Below are 25,747 nucleotides of genomic sequence, written 5' to 3' on the forward strand. Positions count from 1 at the left end.
TTTTCATTTCAAACGTAAAGGTGTGAGTGACGCTCGGAGCAAGAGCGTTTCCAGCGTCTAGAGTTGGCCTTTATCTCCCTAAAATTTACCATTTCGTCCGCGGCGATGGCGCAATGTGAAATCGCCAGAACAATCCGTTCCTATTATAACCGTCGGATTATCGCGCGGGCTTTTAATTGTCCCGCGCTTACGACGACCCAGCTCCGAGTCTGCGGACGTCTGCATGCAGGTACACGTGCGCGACGTCGCGAGGGTATCAAGAAGCATCTCTCGGCTTTCACGACTATGCGCCAAAAGTGCGCATATCGTAACGAATCGCTCGACGTCGCGAGAGCGGCCACACAGACGCAGGCCAAATTAAACGCAGGACGTCCTGGCAACAAGACGCTTCTTCGTACGTGTGAATTAGCAATGGATATTTTCTCGTTGGAGATTTCACCGATTTCAACGAAAAATACAAGATCATCGAAGAAAGAAATGATTACAAATTTATTTCTCAATTAATCCGGAATATACGCTTTTTTCTTCCTTTAATGGTAAATTAGCGTCGCCTCGACGTTACTGACGGATCTCTCGTCCGAAATAGATGATATATGATTTCGGCGTGGCAAAAATCGTACGTGTCTCTCCTCCTCTTTGTATCCGCTTTATGAGTACGCTTGCTCGAGCGAGCGCGAACGCACGTATGCGCGCGCGTACGAGTATCTCGGCTGGCTGGTCGCCGGTTTCTCCCGCGCTAATTAGCAAAAGTTTGCTGTGCAATAAACGCGTCTAGCTTTACGTAACCTGGCTGGACACTCGCGCGGATACGATGTGCACAATGCCGCTCATTAATACCACGTCCAATCTGTCCTGCCATCAAAATTGCTGAAATAATCTCACCAGACTTTCCTCAGCTTTCCTCACCCACGGATCTTTCGCGGAATCTCGATACGGTGCTTATATAAGATGAAATTTGATCTCAGTTCTGGCATCGGATCGTAATTCTTGTACCGTTCTCGAGAAAGACTTCAACGACGCGTATACATTTCTGGATAATATTATTGGACATTATATTTTAGACCAAATTTGAATCGAACATAATAATCAACTTTAGATTATTTTTATGATCGGTTTCGTCTCACGTATCTTGCTAAATTATAGCTAAATAATGTTATAGTAACATTCTGTCCTCTTGTAACCGGGCAGATGAGATTTGATAAGTTATCGAGCCCTCAGTGATCGAATTGGTGAGACGCCCGCCCAGAGTGTAGGGAAGTCCAGGTTCAAACCCTGGCTGAGGTAATAGTTTTCGCAATAAATTTTCTGTATTATTAAAAAATGCCAGATATGGTCAAGAAAAATTTCATATACGATCTTTTCTTTTTTACACACTATGCTCGGCCAGTGATATTGAGAACGCGTGCGCTGATCGTATCCGCGAACATCGAATAGAGCCCAGCCTCTCTCTTCCTGAATCGACTCGCTATGGTGCCGTGGCCAAGAGCGCGCTTGTTTTCCGGAAAATTTCCTCGTACGTTCACCGGCCATTTCTGCTCGAACAATTCCGCACCGCTCGCGCGTTCAATGTCTCGACCGATGACGTTCTCCGACAGAGAGAGAAAGAGAGAGAGATCCTTTTAATACATTTTTTCAAAGTTTGAAGTATTGAAGAACAAAAGACTCCGAATTAAGAAACTTTAATCTGTAAGATTTAATATAAAAATAGGAAGAACTAGCGAATGTATCGGTACGACGTGGACCTTGAGCTCAACAATCATCGTTGAATCAATATTTTATAGACATCACTTACATTTTATTATTGTGCAATTTTCAATAAAAAAAATAATAATATAGGAAGATATTGTATACTTATTGAAAAGTACACCTTTCTCGTATTTCTAAGGAGGATGTGTAAAAGTCACCAATTTTTGTTCCCACGTGGCAAGTAACATGTGCGGTTTTTTTAAAAATAGTTTTTAAGCTGCAGAATCACGTGGTGCAATCAGTCGTTCTTAAACATACAGTACAAATGTGAAAGAAGCGAGTAAATAGACATGGATGTGCCATAAGAATGAGATACATAATTTCTTTTACGGAACGTCCTAATCCTCGAAAACCGTCAAATGTATGACATTTTGTTGTGACACGTATTTTTGTACACGTATATAACAGCAGACACCTGATTGCGGCTCCTAAATTGGAAAGCCGGCTCTTTTCAGGGCCAAATGATGTGCAAAATCCGATCGCGCAGCCTATCCGCGGTGCACATTGGGTAACGCTGATGCCGACGGTACGAATAGAATTGACATCAAAAGTTAATTATTATGTCCTTAAAAGGATAATGAAATTGTCTGTAAGACTTTAGAATTCCAGAGAGGCGGGAAGATCACAGGTGAAGCACATATATCGGACTCTTGCCTTACATTCCTTGAGTTTACAAGGGTTTTGGTCCTTTATACGAAGACATTCACAATACAATACAATGTCATAAATCTCATAGTTCAGGTTTCCGAGGATTAGAACGTTCCATAAAAGAAATTGTGTGTCTCATTCTTACGGAACAACCACACGTCTAATTATTCACTTCTAAAAAATAAGAATACTATCTATTTCTATAGAATTTTTTATAGAGTTCATTCCGTATAGAGAATAGACAGAGGTGTAACATTTTGATGTTATTTTTCTGCATCTTTTGCGTTTTGTTTTTCCGGATTTTGCATTATTTTGTGTTAATGTTTTTGATAATGGGTCCAAATCCGGGACCGAAACGTTACATGTTTTTTTTAAATAAAATAAAAAAAAACAAGTGTAGGTCGTTTCGAAAATCTACATATCAAGAAGAATACAATCTCGGGATTCGGGACCTCGGGATCCCGAATGTTTTTGTGTCCGAAAATTCCGGGATTAAAAGCTTCTAATCTCAGGATTTTCGAGATCGTGTTACGTTGACGTTGTGACGTCACGTCGGTCAATGTTATTATAATAAATACTTAAAATGAAATGACAAACATTTATAAACATATTAATTATACATAATATATATTAATGAGTAATAAATATTAATGAGTGAGTATATAATATATGGTCTATATTTTGTATGCAAGTGTGTTATTTATTTTCTTCTTTAGGCGATATTCTTGCTAGCCGCAACTACCGCACCTCTTTCACATTTTTACATATGTTCCCTTCATGTTTATGGAAAACTGATTGCGCCACGTGATTCTACAGCTTAAAAACTATGAAAAAAACATGTACTTGCCAGCTGGGGGCAAAAATTGACGAGTTTTGCACATCCACCGTTGTTTCTAATATTTATAAATTTTCTTTCCGTTGCTTTTTTGTGTTAATAAAATAATTGTGGAAAACTTGATTTGTTCTTTGTGTAATTTAAACAGATTTGATATACAAAATCAAATATTTATCCTAGATAAGAAAATTTCACGATAATATCTAAAGAAAAGTTTTTCATCGTTAAAAAATATAAAAATATAGATAAACATTATTTTTCGAATAATTTCGGAATCGATGTAATCATCGACTTATCTTAATAGTAACTTGAATAGACAAGACTTTTACTCGTTGCTTCTCATTTTTAGACATTTTGTAAGAAATTTACGATACTCTAACAATAACGAATAACTGTCGGGTGAACAAAACAACGAAAACGTGGAAAGAAAGAAATAAATGAAAATAAAAAGCACTCTAATATTCTTTGACTGTGATCAAAACCACAAAAAAGACTAACTTGGCTTCTCTTTTTACTCAACACTGACCATTGCATAAGACAGTCGCTCTAACGGTAATCCGGTTATTTACAATCAGCATGACTGAGCTAGACTTTTGAAGAAAAACGTACAAATGCCCTGTATGTCTGTAGAAAGGGACTCGAGCCATTGATTACCACACTCCATCACCATAAAAATCATAAAGCCCTGACCAACCGAGCATTCGACGAGTTTATTTATCTAGACTTGTCTTTAGTTTGCACTAAATATCTAAGTTTAGACATTATGGAATTTGGCTGTAAAGAAAGTACAGACATACGGAATCTAGCTTGACCTTCACGACAATACGTGAAAGTATATGCCCTTACATGACTGCTCCTGCAACATCTGTGTTTCACTCGTGCTTAGAATATTAAGTCTCTAACTGTTTTACTAGAATATGTGGTATTATTATTACTATCAATATATTTGATGTACTAATTAAGAAACCTTCTCTTAAAATTTTTCGTACGCATCGTTGTTCATCGTTGTAAGCTTTCCATTTCTTTTTTTAATAACTAGAGATGACCAAACGCGCGCTTTGCGCGCGCAGTTTGTAGTTGAGCATTGTATATTTTTAAGAATTTGTATACATGCAACGAAGTAATTGTATGCGCAACGTCAATTTAAAATAAAAAGTAATTTATCACTCACTAATACGATTCGCAACCGCAGAGTTGTACATCATGTATGTTAAACTGTAAAAATACAAATATGTATATGATTAGTATAGACTAATTGTGTCAAATCGAAATTATTGTATTAAATATGCTTCATATTTTATATTTTTAAAAATAGGTATTTATTAAGATAATTATATAAAATACTAAAAAAATCTTCCTTTTAAATATAAATTCACAAAATTTTATACATTGGTTCTGTCTCTAATACTTATTCGACTCCTCGTTCGAATCATTTGAACAAATAAAATAAAAACACAGAACAGATGCTTTATTTTGCACAAGTAACAATTAAATAACATAAAAATATAAGACACTTACCTTACGATTTCTCCGCCGTTGCCCGATGCCTCCTCGGCCTCCTCCTCCTCTCAGATTTCCATGTTGCACTTACACAACACTCACTCGCGAAAATCATCGATCGCGCGAAATTTCGGGCACTCCCGTACGCGATGTGAATTACCGCGAACACACGAAATATTATGAACTTCTGCGTTATTGGTTTCCAAGACTTTCTGTCGTACAAATTACTCAAACTAACAACTTGCATTTTTGATTCGGAAGAATAGGACAATGGATAAATCACTTTTGAATTGGTGATATAAAACGCAACGCGAGCATCGGAAGCATAATCTGCGGCAAAGAAATAATGTAACGACGTGCAATAAGCGACTTTCTTTACTTCCCGCCCGTTCGAGTTGCAAAGAATGCCAGAGCGAAGTCGTACAAATTTCTCTTTTTTCCCGAAAATGGAACAGATTACACGAAATCGACAGATAATTAAAAGCGCGGTGCGTAAACGAGATGTAACCGCGACAAAGTACCACGGTTTCATATTTTAGATGAGTTAATCTCGTGAAATATCTAGGTACACGTTGATAAAGATCCGTCGCCTCAATATACAATTCGTTTCTCTTTGCAAGTTGTAAAAACTTAATGATTAATCAAGGAACGTTACTTGTTACTGATAAAGGTGTGCAAATCAATAGTGTTTTATCCCTGCATTCATCGCGATCGAGTCTTGGAAACCGATAACGCAAAAGTAATACCACGCACGGAGCGACTCTCGCCACTGCTTGCCGGCTCGACGTTCGGCGAGCGAATGATACCGCGGCGACCTTCAGATACACGATGGCACGCAAAAACATCGTACGTCACCGCGCCGAGAGAAAAACAACAAAAAAACGTTGAGAATTCGTTGTCCCGCCTACGAAATAGAACATTCCGTACTTAATATTTTACATTACTTTGTTCCGTGACTGTTACTACGTTTTGTGTATTACTCCGCGGACTTATTGGTATTGATTAAGTTAACGATTAATTCTGTTCATTCGAGAAAATGTTTCGAAAGAAAAACCGTTGTTACTTAAATTCTATAAATTACTAAGATTAGAGATTTTACTTCAATAGTTGATGCATACAAATGTATATTTCTAAATTGCAAATCTTCATTCACTATAAATCTAAAAGAGAAGTGAAGCACATCGCGCTTCGAGAAAACCAATCGACACCGCGGAAAAGAGGCCTCAACTGTATTAACGACATTCGCGCTGGTAACATTTCTTTTTTAGAAAGGGATTGTAAATATTCGAAATTTTTGTTTTGAGTAATTAGCAGTACATGTATATTCACATGTTTTAAAGCTTATTTAATATTTTTTTCTATTAAATTTAATACATAATAAGTTGATAATTGCCAATTATTATGGGATAATCCTCTACATTTATAGAAAAATGATTATATCTGTTTCGCAACTGCTAAATGCATTTCTCTAAATTTATTTATAAAATTCGTATGGCTCAAATGTGATAAACACAAATTTGAAAGAATAAAGGCTAAGAGCCGTGACAGGGTGTTAATGTCTAAATATTTCAATTATATTAAGACATTAACGCCCTGTCACGGCTCTTACAATTAGTCCTTTATTCCTTCATCTATCTATTTACTTATTACATATATATTTAAGTAAAAAACTTTTAAAAGTTTATAATTTCTTAAATAAAATTGTAAAGTGATTATTTTTTCGATCATTAAAATTTTTTCTCCATACTTTAAAGTTTTTTGTAAACGTAGGAAAGAAGAAACAATTAAAAATGTGCAATGTATTAGACTAATAAAATAGATAGTGCTAATTTGTATCCGTCGATTTCTTTCTAGGTACTTTCATCTCTATAGAGCCCCGTTATCTCCTGATATATATTTATTTCCTTGTGCTTCAGTGGTTACACGAGAAGTCGGATTGTTGTCCGTGCAGAAGAAACGCGATTTGAATATGAGGACAGGTAAGTTTCTCACCGAGACACTCAATCCAGGAAAAGTTTTCGATTGAAAACTCGATGGGGAATACTAGCCAGCCAATCGAATCACCTTTTTCACTATCATGTTCAAGTATATTAATCTTGTTTATAAAGTAGAAATACTTGCATTAATTTCCTTTATATTCGACACATCCCTGGCGGAAATAATTCTACAAGATTCTACAAAAAAATATATACTGTCAGAATTTCTGACTAAGAACTAAGAAATTCTACGTAATTTAAAAAGTGTTATAAAAATCAACATAAAAATGCTAGAATTGGAACGCTTTTGTGAATTTTTGTAATATTCTACAAAAGTAAGCAGATGTTTTAATTATTTGAGATTTTGTTGCTTCTCAAATCTTTTAAACTAGTACAGTTTCGTACTAATTTTTACAAAATTGTACATTTTCATGAAATACTACTTGCAATAATTTCTTGATTTGAGAACATTGTAACTTGTGGTACTAATTCGTAGATATTTTTACAAAAAAAAAAAAGAAATGTTTCAACGAAGATATAAACATTTCTATTTCAAGTTAATTTTTACTTATTTATAGAAATGTTTTCCGCTAGGAATGTATGTTACCTTGATCCTTTTTACTTTTAAGATGTAGATAACAAGATTCTCTGTATTATGTTTCTTTGTACTAAAATGTCTCAGTTAACTTAAATTTTACTATTAGCACCTTTGGAATAAATTTCATAAGATTTGCAGCAAAGAAATGAAACGTTAACGACATCATTACGAGCTTATATAACATATAAGCTCCTAATATGCGACAGCAGAGTTTTTGCTAAATTAATAGGCATCATTTATTGGCTAATTATTGATTTCATCGTTAATTTATTGCCCTTGGAGTGAAATCTGTTTAGTGAAAAATTCATTGTTAGATCGTGTAATCGTTGTGAATAAAGATTTGTGATTAAACTTTGATGTTGAAAACTTGCTATCTCATATTAGAAGCCTATCTCGTAATAGAGGACTTTACTATAGAAAAACTGTGCAGAATATAATGATATCGTTAACGTTTATAGAATAGACCCCTTAGTCAGACGTAGCTTACGATTTGTTGAAACGTTTACAGAATAGGCCCCTAAGGTAACAATTCCACTTTGGAAAGCGGTCTGATTTAGTCTAATGTATTTGAAAATCAGTTTTTGAACGAAACGCGACATATATCACAAACGAGGGAGCCGAAGAAGCGGCTGATTTTCAGATATACATCCAAGCGTTCACAAGCGATATCAGTAATCGACGTACGTGGTCACGGGCCATGTCAGCGCCTAACGGGGCAATCGTGCAGAAACGGTAGATGGTAGCGTGGAACGAGACGAATGAAGAGGAAGAAAAGAGGACGGTGTGAGGAAAGCGGAGGATGAGGACGCAGGGAGGATATCGGGGGACTCAGAATCAGGCGGTGCATCGTTAATGCAGATTGCCCGATTGTGAGTTTCATTCGATGAATCATATTCTTTCCGGAGTGCGTGTCTGCACGCATATCGAGACACGTATTGTCGAGGGTTTGAGAGTACCCGGTGACTCATCGTGAAATTTTCTAGTGTACGATCCCGAAATAACGCACCCTAAAGTCCCGCGCTATTTCTTTAGATAAGAAAGAGTGCCCTTCGTTTACGCTGCATCTGCTCTATAACTGTTCTTTCAAATGATGACAGGCGAGAGCAGTATTGAAACAAATTTGATAATTTAGTCGTTTAGATTTTACGAACCCTATAAACGTAGCTTGGAGGAATTATTTATTTTGAGCCATGTTTCCAAATTTTCTGATAGTGTATTTTCCTCACGAATACCCGGGTCTAGAGGACTCGATTCGATTACGCGATTCCATCATAAGCAGAATTACTTCTGAATCGGGAAAGTATCAATCGATCGCGCGCGATATAAATATTCGTTCCGAGAAATTCTGGACGAGCAAAGAGATTCGAGAGAGTAATGCGTCATAGGCTTGTATCAGATATAAGCCAGAAATATTTGATAATAATATTTACAAGAAAGATATTGTTTTCACGTATTGTTTTTAATATGAATTTTCCGACGAAAAGCATACGAAAAAATCCAAAGATTCTGTCTCTCCCTGACAGAATGTATAGTATATTTCCGTGAAAAATACATTGAAAGGAATAAAATTACTCGATGTAAGCAGCAAATTAAATACAAATTGTCCATTGCGGCATCTAATTGGCAAATTGCTTCAAATCTAATTAACATTCCGATAATAATTTTATTTTGTGGTTTAAACGGATCTTTGGCGCACTTTCCATCGTAACGTATATCCACCCATTTATTCATCAATAAAAGGCGGAATAATATTTTTATTTTCAGCAAAGCACTATAAGCGCAAGCACGCATGTCACATAAAACATATATCATGCGGAGTACTCACTTATCTTCTCCATCTGAGCCGCCCATTTTGCATCATTCGATCTCTGTTCCAGTTGAGCCATCGTCGCGACCGACCCTGCAATCGATAGGACGAATGTAGCTGCCAGAAAACTCGCCACGAAAAATGGACACGCGTGTGCGGGGCGACGCGGACCGATGGCGGAAGCCCGAAACGATCGCGAGGGATTCTTCTCTCGAGCGCGCGATCGTTTCACCGTTACGTCGTACGTGAGCGCCTTGCACATTCCTGGACCGTGTCCAGAAACGATCTGAATTCCAAATACCAGCTACCATAATCTGAGATTCAAAGTGCCCGGCGGCCGTTGGTCTAGAATCCCGAGTCGAATTATAGGACCCCGGCTCGCGACCGGCGGAGCTTCGTAGCTGAGATCGAGAATTAGATCCACCCTTGGGTCTCGCTCCAGTTTATCGGCCAATGGTAGACCAGATCCTTCCCTTAAATCTGGGCCAACTCTTTTTAATGCCGAGGCCAACCCCTTTCTTCGACAAGCGTGATCTTTTAACGTACATGCCGGCTGGTAATCCTAGAAGGATGCCCGTGAAAAATAAGTACCGCGGATCGTAACCTTTCGCGGACGGGTCGTTTATTTGCAGAAAGCAAATGTGATGCGCAGCGAACGGAAATAGACTCAATACAATGAATCCATTCTGATAATATTACGAATTTTGCTCGTAAAATATCTCTATCGTTTGATAAGTCCCGACGATATTATCGAATGAGATACGCGACAAAACATTGTATAATATCGTGTAACGTACGATATTTTTTTATATCCGTCTAGAAGATCCGACTTTCGTCAAACTTGAATATTTTTTTGTCCAAAGGCACAGAGCAAGGGAGGGAATTAATTCAAAATTATTGTATATAAAATGTAATTATGATTTTTACTAATAAAAAGATAATAATATCACGTTATTAGTCGCGAACTTTAGATGTGCATTTAAATGTAATAAATTTCAAAGGACAACCGCGAAGTGCTTCACATTTTCATCTACATATTACTCTGATAATATTGTCTAATTCTCATAAATTATTATCCAATTACATATTTATCTCAATATTGTGCTGGATATCGATGTTACTGTCAGTATTATTTTACTTCAGACGAAAAAATTTATCATTATTATCGTAACCATTAATGACTAGCACAACGGCGGATGATAATCGATTATGGATCTTAAAAGATCGGAACGTCTTAAATTGATATTAGTAGCATGGTAATCTAATTTTTTAAATCTTAAAGTATTAAAATGTAATGTTGTACTTTCCAAATTCATCTCTTTTAGCTGAGAAAAAATTCCCGTTTTTCCAGTTCATTTTATGTCAATCTATAACAATATATTGAAAAATATATATAGAAAAGCGATGTCAGTTTCATGCAACTGTACTAAGGCTGTTAAGTAGATACGTAGGATAAGCCACTAATGAGACCACCAATAGGAGACTTGATTACCAGCAAACTCGTCCACTTTAGCTTGTTCCTGCATTTATCGTTCGACTACGCGCCACGTTAACAATACTATGCAGCTCTCGAGACGAGGAAACATTGCAAAGTTCGGCGATAATGCCGCCTTGAGAAATTCCTTGAAAAAATTTAGCATTCCACTGAAACACCATTTTTAATTGTCAGGCAAATGCACGTCGGGCAATTTCTCTGGTATATAGTAAAACGCAATTTTATATTTACGAGATATTACCTCAATATCGTACGAAACTTTTCAGAAGCGAATATCTCAATAAATTCCCAGCTCATATTATTATTAATATCGCTCTGCAACTTTTTGAATAATATATCAATTATAATTTTATATTGTTATTCGCACTCACACACTCGTAAGCTTGTTCCTGCATTTATCGTTCGAACTACGCGCCACGTTAACAATACTATGCAGCTCTCGAGACGAGGAAACATTGCAAAGTTCGGCGATAATGCCGCCTTGAGAAATTCCTTGAAAAAATTTAGCATTCCACTGAAACACCATTTTTAATTGTCAGGCAAATGCACGTCGGGCAATTTCTCTGGTATATAGTAAAACGCAATTTTATATTTACGAGGTATTACCTCAATATCGTACGAAACTTTTCAGAAGCGAATATCTCAATAAATTCCCAGCTCGTATTATTATTAATATCGCTCTGCAACTTTTTGAATAATATATCAATTATAATCTTATATTATTATTCGCACTCACACACTCGTAAGCGCACGTATATACATAGAGACGCAATATAGATGCAAAAATATTACATGCGCTATCGTGTATTAATGCATTATATATACGCCTCAATATCTTATTAATACAAATGCACATTTGATTTCGCTGCTACGAACGTTTCATTTTCTTTTGCCATCTGTCTTAAAACAAGAGAGGTCTAGACGAATAGATCGTATCGAGTAGCACCGTCATCCTTCGCTTTATTATCATCGCTACGATAAGCGCAGTCAACCATTATTTACGCGGCAATTATACGACTGAAAGTCATTGTGTCTCTCCGCATGTAAAATAGCGCGTGCTGAATTCTAGATCATGACTTATGTATCCCGAGCTGTGCGGGAATACTTTAAATCATCACGCGCTCACATTTGGCCATTCAAAGTTATCACAGAGTAATTGTTTACAAAAAATACGAATAACCGTGTTGCCACAGCGTCGTATATGCCTCGCATATTAAATCATTTCATACAAACTCCACGGGATTTTATCCGGAAAATTATTTCGACGGTCACGATAATATCACGAAAATCCAGGTAGTCTCTTGGTTTAAAAGAATCTTTTCAAATATTTCTTAGCTCGAGGAGATTCTCCGCCTTGATAAAATTACACGAAAATTATCGGTAGACACGGTAGGAAACCATAGAGCTGTATTTTCGATTGCATCAACAATCCGTCTTCGTTATGTAAACATTTTCTCACTTTTATTTCTACAAGTTTTGCTCTTGCTGCACGAAATATTTTTTTGCTCGCTATTCAAGAGCGCTGTGCCGACGGCAGCCTGCGAATTACCATAAATGACATCTGACCATTGATACTTTTGCCTTATCGCCCAGCGTGATAAAGAGACTTCGTGCTGCCTCGGCACCGATGAGCGCAACTTCATTAGCAAGTAAGGTCATCGAAGAAGCGCAATATGCAAAGGTGACCGTGTGTCAATCTTCTACGTAAAGTCGTCTCAAATCTTCCGCGAATGTATTATTCATGCTGCCCGACTCGTTGAAAATCGGTATCGCCAATGAACAAAATAGGCGATCTAATGGCATACAGAAGATTAATTATTTCTTATTTTGTCTTTTAACATCAAATATCTCATGGCGTAGCAAGTATTTAAATGTAAAAAAATATAGGAATGCATCGAAATGTGCAATTTTTTAACCTGTTTTATTTAAAAGTCAAAAGTAAATTGAATAAAAACCTCGATTTAGAAAAAAAATATGAAAAGATAGGTGGAACTGTAATCGGTTTTGCTTTGCAGTAGCGAAATGTTGCGCAATTTTTAAAAACTTAACTTGAGAATCAACGATAAACAATTAAAAATTATTTATTAAAGCACGAATTAGTATATAAAATTGATTAATGCTGTTTATCACGAATGCAGAAAGAGCTGTTTCTTCATTTCGTGAAGAATTAAAACACGTGCGGTAATGAAAGCGTTATATTACATCGAGACTTCGCAATTGAGACGAGACGAAGGCTGGACCACTGACGCAGATCATGGCATAGTAGGGACATCTCCGCTCGTATTGGTCGGCTAAACGAAGCCAATAGAGAGCAAGGACGTCACGCTTGCGCAGCCTCTCGCTACGTCCGCGCTCAGGCTCTCATCTTACTGTGGAGCCGAGACTTTGTTAAGAATAATTCAACCGTATATTTTTTAACACTTTGCCCCGACAGAGATGGATATACAATGATTTTTTAACTTTGAGAATCGCACTCTCGGAAAAGAGAGAAAGAAAGCCTGTCAAATTTTGGTTAGAAATTCGAGTAATCCAACTGTAATAAAACAAAAATCTTGATACTGTGAAAGAATAGAGTTTATCTCGAAAACAATGAAGTGATTCTTGTCTCTTAACTTTTTTTACTTTGTAAATTTTCAACTTTCTCAAAATATCAAATAGACTTTCATTACATACACAAACGCACACACGCATTGAAATTATAATCAACTCGGAGATGAGCGGACCGAAGTATTAAAAGTTGTATTTTACGTATAGAAATATATAAGAATACAAAGAGACATGGATATGCTGATTTTTTACGGCGTAAAGCTCATGTACAGTACACATACTTTTCGTAATTCGAAACTGCTTGTTGAATCTCGACAAAGCGGAAATTTCACACCTCTTCTTCGCGCGCAACCCTATTATTATTATATCAAGACCCCGTACCTGCGCCCTGGTTCCGGCGGAAACTGCAAAAACAAATCAAAGCGCGTCCTTCCATCGGACAGGCGGAAATTGTCTTTATTTTCTCCTTCTTTCTCCTAACGTCTCAACCGGACGTGTGTTCGGTTGATGAGAGACATTCGGCCACGATTCATTCTTAAAGATAGACGGTTTTAACTGCACGACAAAATGCTCTCAGAAATTCTTTTCTTTCGCAACTTCGTTATATTTTCATCAAAAGTCATTACTTTAAATTAATTTCGGAACATCTGTGTTTTGTAGATCCAAACAAATACAGTTGAAAATAAATCTATCGTCTATTTTTTAATTTATATTTTTCACCCACAATACGTTTCCTTCATAGATAATGAAGTGCGTGTATTGATCAATTAAAGACCGCTATTTGCATCATGCACCGTGCCGTCTTTTGATTATAATAATCAAGTTATTTTCTTTAACGTTCTGCAAAATTAAACGCATATCGGACGCCTAGGGTACCGTGATTCAATCTCGAACCGGTTTTACCCTCGTGGCTAAGTGAATCAGGGTTACGGACGCGGAAAGGTCCAGTTATAGTCAAAGGTCGTTTACCTGTACACTTCTAGGGGAATAACGCGGGTATCTCATATGCGTCTACCTGTTCGTTACGAGGGTTGCAGGGAAAACCTGATTTCCTCGGGATCAGTTTGGTCCTCGCGAATTAAAGGGATTGTGGACAAGAGCGGTCTTCAGGTTCGCAGGTCAGACCGGGGGCTCCGAGCGGACTCGCGGCAACTACGGCCAGGGTCATGCAGGTACCTAACCCTTTTGTAGGTCCGCCTAAAATGACCCTTACTCCAGGCGGGCCGGCTGGGCGCGGCTCGAAAAATGTTTAACGATAAAATATAATGCACGTGTCTTTTCGCGGCACCACTTCCGTTAAAATCTGCTCGGCGATTGGCGTATTCAAATATCTCCACCAATCGGAGAGTTTTTCGACGGAGACTGTCGACCGTTACTGTCCCGATGCCCACCAATTTTCCGCGTCGTACAGACGTGAAACTGATGTATCAACACACTAGTTCTCGAGACAAGTTACATACATATTCTGTATATGTACATTGTACAATACTTCGCATACACAGGCAGATTTACCTGGAAGAATGCGCTTTTTAGGTATTACTATCTTCACGATATACAGATCCGTACATCGATTTCTTGTGACGGAAACTGGGACGGTAAATAGGCAAATAGATCAATTTAGGTGAAATTTAAATGTTCTAAAAATTAAATTGGAAATAAAGCGAAAATAAATTTTCTTGTGCATTACGTCCAAAATGTAGATTTTTAAAAGGTATAAATGGCAGTTTCAAAATGTTAAAACAAATGAATTGTAGATATTTGAAAAATGAAAAATAATCTTTGAATACTTTGATGGAAGAGAAACATAAACGTAAAATAATACGCCGTTGCGGTGCAATATTAATTGCAAGATAAACTTGGCATACAGTAATATCTTTCGCATTATCTCTCAAATATCAAAAACAATATGAAATTATAATTAGCATTATATAATTGTAATCAGCACGCGTTATTTTATTGGAGTCTTCATAAAAACTTACGCAAGTAACATTAGATTTTATTGATAGAGTTAAGACAAAATTGCAAAACGACGTCGGTTTATTTATGAAACCTAATCTGCATCGAAAGAATCAAATCAGAATCTGTTGGGGAAAAAAAGCATCTATATGGAAAGAAAAGACAGTTTACACAAGCACAAATTTTCTCACGTATCTTCCTACCTGCCTCAAATGAAGCGGGTACTACTCAGAAATTAAAACGCAATCGATGAGAACCGCGTAAATATCCTTCGAATGATAAAAAAAAACCTCCGTGACCGCGTATGTCATTATATAACGGTAGCGCGTCTCTTTTATCGAACGAACTGTTTTACGAGAGAAGTAAAAATAGTGACAGGAGTTTTACGGTTCTTATGAGAGTCATTTTTAACGACCTCGCGTAATAGTAATAGAAATAAGCATAATTCGTACCTCTATTATCTGATCGAACTTACAACGATACGCATTTACACTACATTCACGTACGTATATCCCTCTACTTCACTTTTATTCACAAAAAGGTTTGAAACTTACTATTTAAAAATCATTAAGCTTTTCAGTCGACATTAACCGGCCAGTGTTTTAATACAGTAAGATTTATTGCGAAAAATATTACCTCAGCCAGGGTTTGAACCTGGACTTCCCTTCTCTCTGGACGGGGCGTTTCACCAATTCTACCACTGAGGCACATGCCTGAGGCCAGCAAAAACGAACCATTTTTTTTTTATCTAAACTGGTATAGTGCAAGGTAACGCCTAGGACACATATTCACGACGCACTAGCATCCAATCATATCAAACACGTTTGCAGAAATTCGTTGGTCGAAACCCTCAAGAAACGTATTTTCTTCATAAAAAATTATTCCATGGAGGTCCAGGTTCAAACTCTGGCTGGTAATATTTTTCGCAATAAATTTTCTTTATTAAAACACTGGCCGGTTAATGTCGACTAAAAAGCTTGATTATTGTTATCTATTACTGGCAACTTAAAGAGATTTCTATGTTTTACTACTTAAAATTCACAATTGATATATAAACAATATATTACGCATTACAATTATTGCAAACCAATATTTTATTTATTTTTAGTGATTAGTGTAACATCGCACAATCCAATGACTCGAGTATGAGCAATAATAGACTTTTTTCCCTCAACGACGTGATTTTTACTACATTGAATTTCGACCAACAAAAGCGACGTCGCGTTTCCGATTTCTTTAAGAACGGAAATGTTTCTTTAGCAGGACGTCAGAACTTCTCCTAACGTTTCCTTTTAATTTTGTTTTCTTTTATACCGAGCTTACCATTTCTGGCCACGTCATACAATGCATATGACGTATGAGCTCTTAATAAGCTGTGATAAACGTACCTGCTTCAATTCTACGTAGCTTGGCACTTCGTTTACTACAACGGACGGTAAAAACAGGCAAGACGATGACAACCATGTCAAACTGCCTCCTCACAGATACAACCAACAATCATATTGCGTAAATCGCGCTTAATTAATTTCTATTTGTTCATTTCGATCAAATATTTTGCACAGATGTGCGATGCATGTACGAAAACAACATAAATATTGTTTCACTGCTTTAGGTTGTGTCATAAATATGAGTTTTTAATTTATATTCAACTTCCAAAAGAACTTTTCACGAAGGAAATACGTTTCTTGTGGATTTCGACCAACGAATTCCTGCAAACGTGTTTGATATCATTGGATGCTAGTGCGTCGTGAATATGTGTCCTAGGCGTTACCTTGCACTATACCAGTTTAGATAAAAAAATAGTTCGTTTTTGCCGGCCCAATCCTTGCTGGTCTCTAAAGAAAGTGGTGGGGCCGTGGATGCGTTGCTCTAGTTAAATGTCAAGCTTGACCAACGGAAATTTGTCGGGACATTTCAACGGTCATAAACCCACCATGCAGGCGACGAGCAACTTGCATAATTCAGGTGTCTTCGATGGTCATCTGCTGTTCGAAACAGAACTTTTTTTTATATTTCTTGAATTAAATTATTACAACTCCGAGTTAAATAGTTCGCATATCAACTGCAATTGTACAGGCAAGTCCCGTTTTACAATGATCCATTTTATGTGACCTTTCACTTTAGCGATCTTTTCAAAATTATCTAAGTAATTACCTTGAGTATCAATGGAGCTTGTGTTTAAATGTTTAAAATAACTTATTAATAAAAAAAAACGGCATTATTAGTACACGCTTGGTAAAAGTTTGGTAATTTTGGAATCTATCTCATTTAATTGTACATCATAAATTGCTCTTGTTCCTCGACTTTTCATTTTACGACCCTATTTCGCTGAAGCTTAATCCTGTCGTAAAACGGATCCTATCTACTGTTCACTTTTATCGAGATATACTTGTTTTTCCGGCATGTCCACGCAAAGATTGAAGAATATACGCTACTGTAAATACGCTATTTTTCATTTGTTCAAACCTATATATGGTCATTGTTTCTTAGAGATTATTAGCCAGCAAAATTTCAAGTCAATAATAACGTTTAAAGAAGCTTCGCTCTTATCTATGGGCGTTGGTTAGCGATTCTCTGGACGATATAACATCGTGGTTAGTCGACTGTGTTGGGGGAACGATCGTCCGTTGCTCCAGTTTACGAAAGTGTACCGGACAGCGAGGAATATCCATATCGAGCGGCAGCCTCGTCCAGGTGTAAGGACACCTTAACGCATCCCTCAACGGTCGACACGGCCGACCACGTCCGAGGATCTATTAGAGCATAGTTTTTCCCATACCACTATCACGCGCCTACCGCCACTGGCCGTTCGTTAGATACATCGAGCTGGACACGAAGAAGGTCACTTATGCCTAACGGATTTTTTCGGCCTGATTTAAATAGGTCTCTTCTCTTCTCCCTTTCTCTCCCTCTCCTTCGCCGCGCGGACATTGTCCACACTTTCATTGCCGGCCACCTGAATAAAAAAGATCGTTTCCTCAGGTAGCCAGCGTCCATGGGAATATTGTGGAAAGTGACCATTCGGTTGGGTCATTCGGCTCGATCTCGGAATTAAAATATCGCAACCCCTTTCTCTCAAGGTCTCTCTCCCATGAGCACGGATTTTCTTTACCTGCGTTCCATCTCCCGTTTGAAACGGCGACAGCATCAGATGTAAGGCCGACGGAAGCGTGTGAAATTGCGAGAATGGTCCATAGTCTCGGTTCTCGCTGCTACAAACTTGCATTTATAAAATAAAGTTTTCGTGTCTTAATTTTTTTTGTTCAAGTTGGAACAATCTCGCTCAGTTTAATGTGCTTTCGCTTATCATCGAGTCAAAATATAAAAGTATAGGTACGAATATAATAAAGGCAAGAAACTCTTTTATGTTTAAATGTTAATGCTAACGCATAAAGTATACGTGAAGAACTCTTTGTCGAATTTATGTTTATGTTTCTACGAACACTACCAGATATTCGAGGTATGCGACACAATTTGCCAGGGAACAGGTTTGAGATATTTATCCGTCAGAATATCAGATTCTTCTTAGGATTTATCCTACATGCCAGGTCAATTCTTCTTAGGATATACCTGCCATTTGGATTGTTTGTGACTCTAATCTTTTACCCGGCGTAACTAAAAATCGCAATTAGCTATTACATCTCTATCCAAGATTTTAAAGTAATACTAATTCAATTAGGTCTGTCGATATTCAGTAACGCAAAGATCATCTTTACTTAAGAGGCACCAACCGAAATGTTAAGTTGCTTAACTAAAAAAAACAGTCAAAATTTTTCCCAGAGCAGAGTGTTACGAACAATCCAAATAATTCGATTACTAGTTGTGGGGCCTCAAAATTGGTCGCTGTCTTTTTTTCCCAGAGTATGTTCAGATATTTCTAAAATGTGGAAAGAAATGACGAAATAACGAGCGGACACAAGAATGTAGACTCAGATCAGAATGTAGACCTCAAATCAGAATGTAGACTCTAAACTCTGATCTTCTTTCTTTCTTTAATGTGAGAAAGAATCGGTTTTGGACTCGTGTCTCTTACACAATGCGACCTCAAGAGCGGTTTTCAAACGCCCGTATTTTAGTGGCAATTGTAGGCGAACCTTCCAGGGTAAGAGTGCATTACTATATTTCGTCTATTTTTTAAAATCGAGGTCACACTCGCTATTGACCTGTGCACGTTCAAGTGCATACGTATTGATTATGAGGCGGTTATTTTGTAAACAGTTTAATTATTTGTTTTAACATAACTTTCGGATTCTCCAATGCGCGGAATATCGCGCTAAAAATTATGGCGTTATCGTAAACATGAAATGCTCGCAGCATCGTTGTGCCTTGTGTCTTATTGTTAGTCACCGAAACAAAGCGAAACCGAGCGTCGTCGTTGGTCTGTTTAAGCTTCCAGAACTACTGATACGTTCCGATTAACATAAATTTGCAGACCGAACGTCCGGTGTACTGCCCTGTGACGCGACAGGCTATCTGCGTGGTAACAGACTGCTTTGCATACGCTTGATCCTTAAATACTGCCTGTTCGCATAGATGCGTGATCTTTGTCCCTTCATGTGTATAAGCGTGTGTGACGAAAGAAAATGTCTCACTGTGTAAAAATTCGTAAAACTAAAGACAGGGAACCCTCGTGATTTTAACTTCGATAGAATTTTACATCTTAGAATGTCGAAATACTACTAATAAATTTTATTGATAATGTATTATGTATATGCAACACTTAAACTTAATACTTATGTTTCCCATAAAAATAAATATGCGACGGCCTTATGTCGTGCGACACGATTTTTATGTACTTACAAAATGATTGTTATAACGGTTTAGATAAAAACGTGAGAATTTTTCCTTGACGGTCCGACGTAGAAATTGAAGACATAGGCTTGCACGTAGTCATATAATCAGAGTAGAAGAGCATCCTGATGACCCCGAAGATCAATGAATGATCGGGCTCGCCGATCAATATTCATACGGATTCATGAGGTAAAGGAAGAGCGGCGAGTCCCGTCCTGATTAGCCTCGAACATCGGGCGGCTATTTGCGTGAACGTAACGATGATGTTGCGACGTGCGCACCGAACGGAGTCAGAGGTCACCGCAAACAATTCCACGTGTGGGAAAGGCCGTGCCGAACTCACAACGAGAAATGGCGGCGTCACATTGTCGCACGAAAGGAAAAAAAAGGAAGGAATACAGATATAACGAGGGATCGAGAGGTGGTGAGTGCTCGCGTCTCTTTGATGCGTAGAAGCGTGGAGGAGCCGGAAGCCGACATTTCGCGTGCCCGCCGAGACGTCGTCCCACTTTGGTCAGCCGTGGATCCACCTCGTACTGTTCGCTTCGTTTGAACGTAATCGCGAGCAGCCCGATGTCAAGAAGCAACACGTAACGGTGGTTGACGATACGCTAACTTTATTTGCGTCGCGTGGTGATCAGAATGCTCCAACTTTTAAGTCGTTACGTCGATGATGAATAAAATCTTCAAATCGGTGAGAAAACGGCAGATGAATTGCAAAACTCAAGGTAAAAGACTTGTAACGCATAAAACAATTCGTGTATTATTACGAGCAGTTTTTCTTTTTTCCTTTTCCCTTCTGCATCATTTTACCGAAAAATATTTTAACCAATAAATAATAATAAAATATAATTAGTTGTACTTTATTCAGTACTGGTTAATTGTACCTATCTAATTAGACAAATTACCTTTCAACACTTTTACTTTTTGCAGATCCGCAACAGAGCGATAACTCTGTAATTGCAGAGTCATACAATTAGATTTGATTGTGCGAATGGATAAAATATTATTTGCATTACATTCCGTGATCCCGACATGCATTTGAGACCGTATTGAACTGCGCATTGAAACGCGTAAACGTTTCCACCGATATTTATTATCAGCACAAGGAGACAAGAAGCAATTTTTACAGTCTAACAGTATGATGTGTGAGAAGTTATCTTCCGACAATTTCTTGCACGAGCTCACGTTTCGGATATAACGTCAGTAGTCGCGATTTTAGATAAATATTGTCACGCGAGATTTTCGCATTGCTATTTCGATCATAGACTTCTACGTGTGCCGCTTTAAGAGCAGCGTCTATGAAAAATGTTTGTGCTATTAAACGCGCTAAGAAGATCGTGCCGGCCCCAAAATAATTTATTAGCAATTACCGAATGTAAATGTTACGGAAAATTGGCATCGTAAGATTCGATACGATAACCCGCCATCCGATTGAAGTTGTCTTTCAATCTGACTTATCCATGACAATAATTGTAATGCGCGATTAAGAATTTTTGATATAAGATAAACCCTCGTAACCGCGGAATTTCATTAAAAGCAGAGAAAACTTTCCTCACGCAAGTTAGTTGCTCAGAGTACACGTGTTTCAACAATGCTACGTGAACCTATTACAGCGATTGCGATCAGACTTTATTTATCGTCGAGGAGAAGTCGGCTCCAAATACGCGGAAGGACACACGGATGAAACCCGGTGGTACCCGGAGAACTACGTCTTACGTGTCTTACAGATTTCCTTTTCCGTCTATTAATGTCAGGGCTAACGTATCAGGCCGTCACGTATGAGACCATCTTTCGTATATCAGTCAAACGCTCGTTTAAAAGACCGAAGTGTCCATTAAAGACTATACACACTGTAAAGACGCGCGAGACCGCGGGTACTAAAAATCGGTTGTTGCCGTTTCAGGTTCGGTTCAAATCTCGCCTGATAGAGACGTCTTTCCCTCTTTCAACGGGATAATCGTTAAGGCAGGTGTCCCCGACAAGCGTGGGAGACTCGAGCGCCTCCCGGCCGCTGTTCTCCCAACCCATTACTGTAACGAACGCCAAAGGGTCGCTATGGCGACTCGTGGAGAAACACACACGTGGGGTGTAGCAGCTCGCTCTCCTTTCTTTCCCTCCCCCTCACCTTCGCCACTCTTTTCACCTCGAGCAACTCTCCGGCTTTCCCTCCCCCGCGTATCTCTCACCCCTCGCTCGCCCCCCCCCCTCCTCTCTCTCTCTCTCACACACACACACACACACACACACACCCTGATCTCAAACGCCCCTTTTTCGCCGGTTTCCCTCGCACCCTTCGACCGCCTTCCGCCACGAGTCGGTGGGTTTACGCGCTGCTCTACGGAATATCTCAAATGGGGCGCTTTTGTACGGACGCGTCCGTAGGTTTGTGAATTAGAGACCCCGAATGAGCCAGCGGCGTTACCATGGCGGCCGGGTCGGTTGCCATCGCGATACCGGCCACAACATAAAATCACTTTGACGATTTGTTTGGAACCATTGATGCGCCCACACACGCGGGAATCAATTTTATCCCCGGGCACAACCGCCCGGTTGTTGTCCGGGCGCCCTCCGCCTCCTCTTTCTTTCGAGCCGACCACCCCTTCCCGCCAGACGGCGATGAATCGTCCCCGGGACTGCTCGGACACCTAATATCCTCGGAAAGCCCTCGCGCCCTCTCGCCATCCCTTTCCCCGAATGTGTCCTCGATTGCCGCCGGGTAGAAATGGCTTCGCCGAGTCGCGCGGCGCTACGACATTCTAATTTCTTTTAGCGACCAGCACCAGGTCGCTCGTGATGGATCGAACACGGGAAAAAGAACTTAATGATGTTCTTGCGCGAGTCCAATACATTCAAAGCATTATCCGTCGCATACGAACAAGAGTATTGACGCGATTAGCACGGAACATTCCGGTAATTAATTACAAGTCATTCTTTATTTTCATTAGATTTTTACTAACTGCGAATGGCACGACGATATATATTCCTGCAAATCATAGTAAAAAAAAAGGTACAGCTTTTTACATGAGATATGAAATAGGGGTGGTTTAGATTCCTATTATCCTATAATCATAGATTATCGATTTCTGCTTCTACATCATACGAGTACATACAACCACATACACGCACACGTTACATGTGTCATTATTACATCGAGAGTCCTTGACCAACTCTGCTTCCTCTTCACGATAGACATTATGTCATTAAATATGAAAAATTGCCTTTAAAATTAATAACAGTTAATTAAGCGATCTTTAAAATCCGAATTGATTAAACTGAACCCTGCCCCAAATCCACGACAAAAAAAATTGCATTTTGATCAAGTAAAGAGATTTTTGTAGCCCTCAAAGATAATACGTTGAATTTAGACTTTTGGAATAAAAAGTGGTAATTTGCGTAACGTATCTTCTCTGACAGCAATACGCTGGTCACTCGTGGCGCCAGGATTCAGCATTTGCAAATTTGGACTCGGGCGATTTTTGTCCACGCGATAAGTCCTTATCTACCGCGCCGTACTCGTGTATTACGTACTCGGCCTCACGTATGTTTGCGTTAAGTGGAATGATCTCAAGTTCAAGCTCACACGCCACGAATAGTCGACTCGACTTTGTTCGCATAGCTCATCCAAAGTGTTTTGCCACTTCATCACGCTATAACGCAATTAAAACCGATAATCACGTTCTTATCTATATAATCGCGCATTCGGGACTGAACCAGATTATTAATCAGATTATTAAACTTAAATAGCTACTCTACGTACGTCACGACATGTATCACGACATTGTTAGCGCGATACTTTGCGGAATATCAATCAGCCTTGAGAAAATGCGTATCCTGCGCCTGTTTCATGTCAATTTCGAACGTTGAAAAACTAACAATAAGCGTATGGAATAACGAAGAGAGAGAGAGAGAGACGCGCGACTTGTCCGTTTCCTGCTTTCTACAGTACCGAAAATGCACGTTGTATTAAATAAAAATTGCATACAGTCGCTGATTGTCAGACATGTTCAAGTGACAAGAACTTTTTTATTGGTATTTCCGACGGAACGCGACCGTTGACGATGTGTTAATGAGAATCTATCGTTACAATAAAAATTAACAGTTGACACATCGGTTGCAAAACGTTATTGCAGACGATTTATTCATGCTCCCCTTTTTTTTCTACCTCTCGTTCGGGACTGACTTTCGATTGTATCGCGCTGAAATTGCGACTCGCGCAAGAGGGAGGCGTTTACTTGACTTTCCAAGTCGCGTATATACGGAGTATTGGTACGCGACACCTCTCTACAGATAGACCGGTAGACGCACACGTCAACGGGAGAAGGCAAAAGACGGTTACGTGAACCGCGATTGTTATGTAAATATCGCGCTGCTCGCTTGCGCGCAGGGACGCGCTTCTATATTTTCCCCGTTTTTTTCCTCCTACTGGATATTTTTTATAAAGTTGAGAGAGATAAGATCTACCGTAGGTATATCGAAATTGCTAGATGAGGGTATACAACGTATATCAAGTTCTCGTGAATTGTGAACAATGAAATTTACGTGTGCAACAGCTTCTGCGGCAAGAGACGCAAATACAATTACGAAAATTGACGTCTAATGCGAGAGTAATGGTAAAGATTTGCCAAAACGGCAACGGTAACGAGACGATAAACCGCGCGTTCCTGTCGGTACGTCGTGCAGTGCGTGCGCTATAACACGTCGCAGATTCGAGCTCCCTTTCTCCGCGGCGCGCAATTAGCATAATTGCCGTAAGCGTCTCTCTACGCATCTGGGAACGTACAGTTTATAACTCAATTATTATTACGACACGCGTGGTTATCGAGCGTGGAACGTTTCGCGCAAATCAAACGCGCCGCCCCGACGGCATCTCCGTCCATCCAAAGCGGATCGCGCGCGCACGCCCGGCCTTATTTACCCGCGGCAACGCAACTGCGAATTATCCGTACGCGAAATTCGAGTTCGCGATTGCGACAGGTCTCTAGCTCGCGCGCTGGATAACAGCCGCGCTGCGCGTCCGCGGGATTTTCGCAACGCGCGCGCCCGCGGTACATTATGACCGATGAGCGGGCCCTTACATCTTATTGGCCACGCCGATCGTTAAACCAAGGCGCGCATCCAGCCTTAGCTCCTCCGTTCCTCGCACTTTCACTCCGCGTGCCACGTGATCTCTCGGTTTTCCTTTTACGCCGAGTAGGAAACGGCGGCGGCGTCGCCGATCCGACGCGCCGGGAATCGCTGCTCGCCCGATGCTCGCTAACGACGCACACCCGCTATTGTGTGCCTCCAGGAGGCATTTCGCCACGTTTACACCGCCGCGGCACGGCCACCTGCTCGCCGGTTACGGCGAAATTGCCGCGCGCGCGCCGCAAACGATTCGGGAATCTGCGCTTAACGATGCGCCTTGGAGCACGCCGGTTTACAGAGATAAGGCGTGAGCAGAAAGATGGGCGTAAGTCTTTACGATTTCGTAGTAAGACGCAAGTCGATGTCGGAAGTCAACGCACAAAGAATTGTCGCCTACGATGCGATGAATGCGACATACGTCAACGACAATTCTTCGTGCGTTGATTTCCGACACCGACTTAAGTCTTACGACAGAACCGTAAACGGTTACGACAATTTTTCTGCTCTAGTCCTTAGAGTCGGAGCACAAAGCGACGTAATAGCTTAGATGACGTAAATGTAACATCGTATGTAATTGGAAGTGAATACGACATACGACAAAGCTTGTGCGCTATCTACGTTTATAACTTACGTCTTGCTGTAAGCTATTACATCGCTTCGTGCTCTAACCCTGAGGACTTAAGTAGAAAGATTGTCGTAACCGTTAACGACACTGTCGTAA

The 25,747-nt window shown here is 39.4% G+C and overlaps 1 protein-coding gene across 3 annotated transcripts in view; it reads right to left on the reverse strand.

Moving 5' to 3' along the window:
• Nucleotides 1-25,747, reverse strand: part of LOC105562509 (ras-responsive element-binding protein 1) — a 139,047-nt gene that overhangs the window by 63,061 nt on the left and 50,239 nt on the right. For all 3 annotated transcript variants that reach the window (XM_012013413.1, XM_012013412.1, XM_012013415.1), the window contains exon 3: nt 9,129-9,203. In XM_012013413.1, the coding sequence (XP_011868803.1) occupies nt 9,129-9,189 (61 nt within the window). In that variant the 5' untranslated portion in view covers nt 9,190-9,203. The remainder of the gene's footprint in view (nt 1-9,128; nt 9,204-25,747) is intronic.

Source organism: Vollenhovia emeryi, unplaced genomic scaffold (assembly GCF_000949405.1).
Source record: "Vollenhovia emeryi isolate VEMERY1.0 unplaced genomic scaffold, V.emery_V1.0 DF939187.1, whole genome shotgun sequence".
Taxonomy (NCBI): Eukaryota; Metazoa; Arthropoda; class Insecta; order Hymenoptera; family Formicidae; genus Vollenhovia; species Vollenhovia emeryi.